Below are 7,378 nucleotides of genomic sequence, written 5' to 3'. Positions count from 1 at the left end.
TTAAACTATATAAGAAAAATTAATACATTAAATTTTATTATTTGTATAGAAAAATTATAAATTTTGGAGACTATAATTATATAAGAAAAATTAATATATTAAATTTTATTAACCTAGTTAGCCCATACTTGATTTGTTATAATGAGCGAACGTCCGGAATCTGTACATACGGATTGATAATATACCCATATATATACCTTAATATCATTACAATTTCATTAAATTCCTATCTATCATATCCTTAATATTTTTTTCGTAAAAAATAATATTCGGGGGTGCTGTGTATATAATTAGCCCAAAAGTTTATTACCAGTTTAAGCAGGGCTGATCATTTCTGGTCGGTCAGGAGAGAACGGTAAATGCTAACCATTTCTTCTTTCCGGCTATTTCGCGGCTCTTCTATAAATAGCAAAGAAACAAACAAAAATGAACCTCTTTTTACGTTCCCTTCTTCTCTTTTCCTTCATCCCATCTCCCGAGCTTTCTCCATTGCAAGCTCCATTATCGATCGAGGCCGGAATCTGAAGAAATAAAGCAGAAATAATCATGTCTCTGGAAGTCACTCCGGAAGATTTCTACAAGAATGTGACGGCGAAGCAGGAGAGGGTGTTCTGCTTCCACGCCATTATGACGACGTCGTCCGGCGTGTGGCTATCGGACAACACCCTCTTGTTCTCGCTTCCCCTTCTCCTTTACCAGATAGTCATCATCTTCATCTTCACCCGCATCACCCACTTCGTCCTCCGCCGCTTCTCCATTCCCATCGTCATTTCGCAGATTATAGTGAGCTCCCCTGTTCTCCCCATCGTCATTTTTTTTTTTTGCAGATTGATCGAATGTTAATCTTTTTTTTTTTTTTTTTGTTAATGTGAATGCGCAGGGTGGGATTATACTGGGGCCATCCTGTTTGGGCCGGTTGAAATCCTTCGAAAGGCTTCTCTTCGCCCCCCGCAGCTGGGAGCAGCTCAACACGATCTCCATCTTCTCCTTCATGCTCTTCCTCTTCCTCATCGGTCTCAAGACCGAACTCAGCATGATCCCAAAGGCAGGTAAAAAAGCCTTCGCCGTCGCCATCTGCTCCTCCTTCCTACCCTCCGGCATTGTCTTGCTCGCCGGCATCCTCTTGAAATCCCACATCCCTTTACGCTTCAAAGAGACATTCATCATCGTCAACTTAGCCAGCTCCTGGAGCATGACTTCCTACACCGTCGTCTCCTGCGTCCTCGCCGATCTCAATCTCCTGACATCGAAACTCGGCCGCCTCGCAATGTCCGCCACACTAATCACCGAATTCACCAACCTCTTCATCTCCGCCGTAATCGGGTCTTACTTGGTGGGAAGCTATAGCGGTTCCGTTTTACTGGGAGTGACGACAATGGCCGCTTTTCTAGGGTTTATGGCGTTTCTGGTGTTTGTGGCGAGGCCATTGACGATCCTGGCGATAAAAAAAACAACGCCGGAAGGGGGAATGCTCGACGAGGCCTGTTTCGTGGGGGTGATATTGCTGGCGATCGGATGCGGGTTTCTGAGTGAGTTGATTGGGTATCACGCAACAATGGGGCCGTTTATGTTGGGGTTGATGTTGCCGGGAGGGGCGCCATTGGGGGTGACGATGGTGGATAAGTTGGAGAGGTTGGTGGTGGGGGTATTTTTGCCGGTGTTTCTGGCGACGGCGGGGTTGAGGATGGATTTGTGGACATTGGGGGATCGGGTCGGGGAGTGGATGCTGCTGTTCTACTACCTCATGCTCGGCGTATTGGCGAAGTTTCTGGGGGGAATGTTGCCCTGCTTCTATTGCAGGATGCCGATTAGGGAGTGCCTGGCGGTGGGGTTGATGATGATCAGCAAAGGGATTTACGAGATCGATGCGTCTTGCAGGTGGCAGGATGCAAGGGTTAGCCCTTTCCTTAATTTTCGCATATTCATGAAAATTTAACCTAAAATTAGAAAAAGAATCGCCAGTTAATTAATTAATCTTCTTGCAGATTGTAGACAGGCAGCTATTCACCGTGCTGGTCCTGGCAATCGTGGCCGTCGGCGGCGGCTCAGCCCCACTCATCAAACGCATCTACCGCCCCGAAGACCGCTTCGTCGCCTACAAACGCCGCGCCATCCAATTCCTCAGAAGCAACAGCGAGCTCCGCATCCTCACCTGTATCCACGGACAAGATCACGTAAACGCCATGCTCACCCTCCTCGACAGCTTCCACCCCACAATTATCAACCCGGTCTGTCTCTACGCTCTCCATCTCAAACCTCTGGCCGGCCGCGCCGCCACGCTCCTCACCCCTTACAACCGCCGCCGCAGCACCGCAGTTGTGGTGTGGCGCCCACCGCCTCCTCCGACACCGAACGCATCTTCAATGCGTTCCTTCGGGTGGAACAGTTATACAGTGGATGCTCCATTCTTCCTTATGTCTGCATATCTCCCTACACGGGGATGCACGAGGATATCTGTTCCCTCGCGCTCGATAAAAAGGTCGGTTTTTTGTTGTTTTATTTTATTATTATTTTTTTTAATTGTGAGTTTTTTTAACAATGTTATTAAGGAAGAAAATAGTATTTTTTTAATAATGTTATTAAATTAAAATTCATATTGCAATCATTAAAAAACTAATAATAATTCTACGATTTAACTTATTTAAAAGTTTATTCTAGCATTTTTAGGCGTGTAAACGAACCGAACACGAACACGAATGAAAAGAGCTTGTGTTCGTGTCGGTTCGTTTGAAATTTAATTTGTTTGAAATAAGCTTGTGTTTGAAAAATAAGCTTTTTGAAATAAGCTTGTGTTTGAAATTGTTCGTGAAGGCATTGTTTGTGTTCGTTTCTTAACGAACGAGCCGAACACAAGTCGAACACGAGTTGTTCAAGAACAACAAGTCAGTTTGACATCCCTAATATTAATATATATATAAATTGTATATTATATTAATTATATAACTTATATTATATAAATATATAATATATATGAATATATTACTAATATAGTATATTAATATATTATTTTTACTATTTTATTATATATTATAATTTATAAAATTTAATTTTTTAAATACCATAAATTATATATATATATAATTATTTTAAATTATTTTTTATTTCGAACAATAATGATTGGAACACGAACGAACGCATCACTGTTCTTATTTGGTTCATTTAACTAACCAAACGAAAAAAATCTGTTCATATTGGTCTCGTCTATTTATTGAATGAATGGAACACAAATTCATTTAGGAACCCAATACAAATTATTCAGGAACAACGAACTTTTTTTTTACAGCCGTAGTTTATTGGATATGTTTGACTCGTTTTCTTTCGATAATATGTATCCTCTTCATTATAATACTTCTAGTTTTAATATTAATTATTTACAAATTTGCAGGTCTTCCTGATCATCGTCCCGTTTCACAAACAACTCGCCATAGACGGCTCCGTCTCCACCCCTATCCCCGCCATCCAATCCGTCAACTCCTCCGTCCTCCGCTTTGCTCCCTGCTCCGTCGCTGTTCTCGTCAACCACGGCCTCGCAACAGAGTCATCCGCCTTCCGCTCCGGCGGCATTCCCCACGCGGCCGTCTACTTCTTTGGTGGACCTGACGACCGGGAGGCGCTCGCTTGCGGTCTCCGAATGTCCGAAAACTCCTCCGTGAGGCTCACCGTCGTGAGGTTCCGGAGACCTAATGCGGCGGTGGAGGGAACGGATGAGAGAATGGATGAAAGAATGCTGGAGGATGTGAGGATAAGGAAGGCGGATGGGAGCAGAGTGGTTTACGTGGAGAAGGTGGTGAGAGATGGCGAAGGGACGGTGGGGGTGATAAGGGAGATAAGTGGGAGGTTCAGTTTGCTGTTGGTGGGAAGAGGGGATGGAAAGGAGACGGAGATGACGTCGGGATTGTCGACGTGGAGTGAGTTTGCGGAGTTGGGGACTATAGGGGATTTGTTGTCTTCGACGGATTTTGGAGGGAGGGTTTCAACTTTGGTTCAGCAGCAGAGGAGGGTGGCGGGGAGTGGGGCGCCGGAGACTGTGAGGATGGGTAGGATGTTTAAGGATGGAGTTGATGAGGACGATGATTGATTCCATGAATGGGCAAAGTGAAGCTTTTTGAGGAAATTTATAGTCTCTGGTTCGATGAGTCAACGTTGGTCTCTGTTTTTTAGAGTTAAATTTGTGAACTTTTAGGTTTTATTATTATTGTTATTCATTTTAATCAGCTCAGTGTTGTGCGAATTTCAATGAGTTCAGCATTGCAACGTTTATTTATGTATTTGTTTTTTTTTTTTTTTTTTTACATTAGCTTGAACAAATGTATTAATTGTTCTTAGTGGCGAGTATGCAGTGTATTTTAGCTTGGTGCTTGTGGAAGACAATCTTGTTGCAACATTACACTCCACAATTAGCTTGTGCCTTTATTTTATCATATGTTCTTAATCTTGACTCTTATATTGAAACATGATCTTGGAATGAGCCATATTTGTGGTTCACAAATTAGAGAATGAACTTTCATAGTATTTGATGAAGAATCAATATATGACACAATTTAGGGGTATTAATTCGAGTTTATCAGTCAGATTCTGGTCTTTTCTGAATTTGACTTGACCTAAAATTGCTTGAATCAAACCCAATCATATTAAAATGGTTAGGAAGTCCAATCCGAACCCAACATGTATGCTTTCAACCCGTTGATCCGAACCTAAGTGTTTTACATTTTTAACATAAGGTATAATATTTATTTGGGTAAAATTTAGATCAACTTTGGGTCAATTTTGGATTGGCGGGTCGATTTACACTATATGGGAAAAGTGTTATAAGTAACGACAAAATTGACTACTTAAATTGTCGTCGGTAAAAAATGTCATGTATTCTGACTTTTTTTGCGAAGTTTTATAGGTTGAGTTATTTCCTACTTCATAACAACAAGACATGTTGTCGCTTATGAACAGTAGATTAATCTCAGATGGTTTTTATTATAACCGACGCATTTCATTGTCGTTTACAAGCACATAATAACCGATGATCATATGTTGTAGGTTATTTACGATTCCATCAATTGGTCGGGAGTTAACTGACGAGTTTTTTTAGTTATCGAAGGTCAATGTTATTGGTATTACTGTAAATAATTCATGGATTTGAAGCCATTTGTAAGCTGTTGGAAAGAATCCTTTATATCGTTGAAATTTGTTACGCCACCAAACTTTCCCTAATCTTAATCCCTTTTGGTCTCTCCCTCGCTCTCGTGCCCTAACCCTGCCCTTCTCTCTCACGGTGACTCCAGCGTCCTGTTAACTCAACTCTGGCGACTCACCCCAGCTTCGACGCTCTGGCATTAACCGCAACGCTCAAAGGTATGGTTAGTGACGTAGAAGGGGATGTTATTAGTAGAATTCAATTTGGTTGGTTGAAGTGGAAAAATGCTTTGGGTCTATTCTGTGATAGAAAAGTACGACTTAGACTAAAAGGAAAATTTTATAAGATGGTGGTGAGACCTGCAATGCACTATGGCACAAAATGTTAGCCTTTAAAGTATAAGCATAAAATTAAGCTAAGTGTTGTCGAGATGAGAATGCTTAGGTGGATGAGTGACTTTACACTTAGAGATAAAATGTGAAATAAATATATATGTGAAATGGTTAGTGTAGCTCATGTGGCGGATAAAATTAGAGAGAATCGTCTTAGATGGTTTGGTCACGTTAAACATAGATCATCAGATGAACTGGCTAGGAGAGTAGATGTTTTAGATTTGACTTATGTTAAGAAGGTCAAAGGTAGACCACCTACAAAAACTTAAGTGTATTGCATAGAAAATGATTTTAATTTATTAGAATTAGATGAAAATATTACACTCAATAGGATGCAATGAAGAAAAAGGATTCATGTAGCTGACCCCACATAGTGGGTGAAAACCTTGTTGTTGTTGGTGGTGAAACCTGCAAATGCTCTATGGCATATAATGTTGGCCTTTAAAAGAAAATCATAAAATTAAGTGTTGCTGAGATGAGAATGCTTAGGTGGATGAGTGGCCTTGCATTAGAGATAAGATATGAAATGAATATATCAGTAAGGGTTAGTGTAGCTCCTGTGACAGATAAAATTAGAGAGAGTCATTTTAAATGGTTTGGTCACATTAAATGTTGACCATCTAATAATCCGATTTGGAGAGTAGATGTTTTAGATTCGATTTATGTTAATAAAGGCAGAGGTAGACCTAAAATGATTTGGGCATATTGTATAAAAAATGATCTTAACTTATTAGAATTAAATGAAAATATAACACTCAATAGTACACAGTGAAGAAAAATGATTCATGTAGCCGACACCCTACTTAGTGGGATACATGCTTATTGTTGTTTTTTTTGTAGAGATACTTAAGCTTTTGGGATTTACTAAATCCTAATAAAGCCATCAAACACCTTATTTGGATTTAATTGTTGACATGTCAAAAAGTTTTCAGGATTTAACCCCTTCAACATTCTGTTTTTTTAGTTTCAGTGGTTTGTATATTGCACTTTACAGTTTTCTCTTTCGTTTACTACATACTTGCTTTTTTTAGTTTCAGTAGTTTGTAAATTGTACGCATGCAAATTGGTGTTACCCTTTACTTTCACTGCTTGTTATTGTACTTTCAACTTTAATAATACTTAGATGTACTAATTAAATTTATGTTCTTGCTTGCATATGACTTTTGTATGAAGGGGCAAAATGCCCTCCATATGGGGATGTGTTGGCTTATGGACATTCGTAAATCGACGAAAAAGTAGACGTGGTCATATAGAGGACACCACTCGCACCGCCTCCAGTCCCAGCTGCCACACCAGTCCCTCCACCACTCACGAACCCAGGACCACTGACACAACTAGCCACGACACTATCACCACCACCACCAGCCATGGCACCACTACAGCTAACACTCGCGGCCACGACACCGCCACAGCCACCCGCCACGACTACGACTCCACCACAGCCACCATCCGAGACTGTGACATCTCAAACACCGTCAGCATCACTTGCTATGGATGTGTTGTCGAGTTCGAGTAGCACATACAATTGTCATCAACTCAGGACTGTGGTGAACACACGAGTTTTAATTTAATTCCCACATTAATTCCTTGTGTTCTTTTTATTTAATGGATAATTAATTGCATATTATTTTCAGATTTAGTCCATTTACTCAGGCCATCAATTTTATCAGAGAAATAATTCAAACCAAGTATGACCACTTGTACTTATCCTGGAAGGAGATCCCAATCACAATTCGGGATATGTGGTTTGGTGCGTTTAAGGTAAACCTTGAACACAATAATTATGTTTATTTATTTATTTTTATGAATATAGCAATTTATGAGTCATTTTACAGAAGCAATCGTCCTGCGCCCCCCC

General features: G+C 40.5%; 1 protein-coding gene across 1 annotated transcript; it reads left to right on the top strand.

Annotated features, from left to right (window-relative positions):
* Positions 1-315: 315 nt before the first annotated feature.
* Positions 316-4,248, top strand: LOC110023074 (cation/H(+) antiporter 15-like). Its single transcript, XM_020722296.1, has 5 exons — positions 316-783; positions 881-1,894; positions 1,986-2,306; positions 2,339-2,479; positions 3,386-4,248. The coding sequence occupies exons 1-5, from the start codon at positions 547-549 to the stop codon at positions 4,076-4,078; spliced, it is 2,406 nt and encodes an 801-aa protein (XP_020577955.1). The 5' UTR covers positions 316-546; the 3' UTR covers positions 4,079-4,248.
* The last annotated feature ends 3,130 nt before the right edge of the window (positions 4,249-7,378 follow it).

This window comes from Phalaenopsis equestris, unplaced genomic scaffold, assembly GCF_001263595.1.
Source record: "Phalaenopsis equestris unplaced genomic scaffold, ASM126359v1 Scaffold000209, whole genome shotgun sequence".
Lineage (NCBI taxonomy): Eukaryota > Viridiplantae > Streptophyta > Magnoliopsida > Asparagales > Orchidaceae > Phalaenopsis > Phalaenopsis equestris.
Note: the sequence above shows the minus strand (reverse complement) of the source record. Positions and strands in the feature narration are given on the sequence as shown.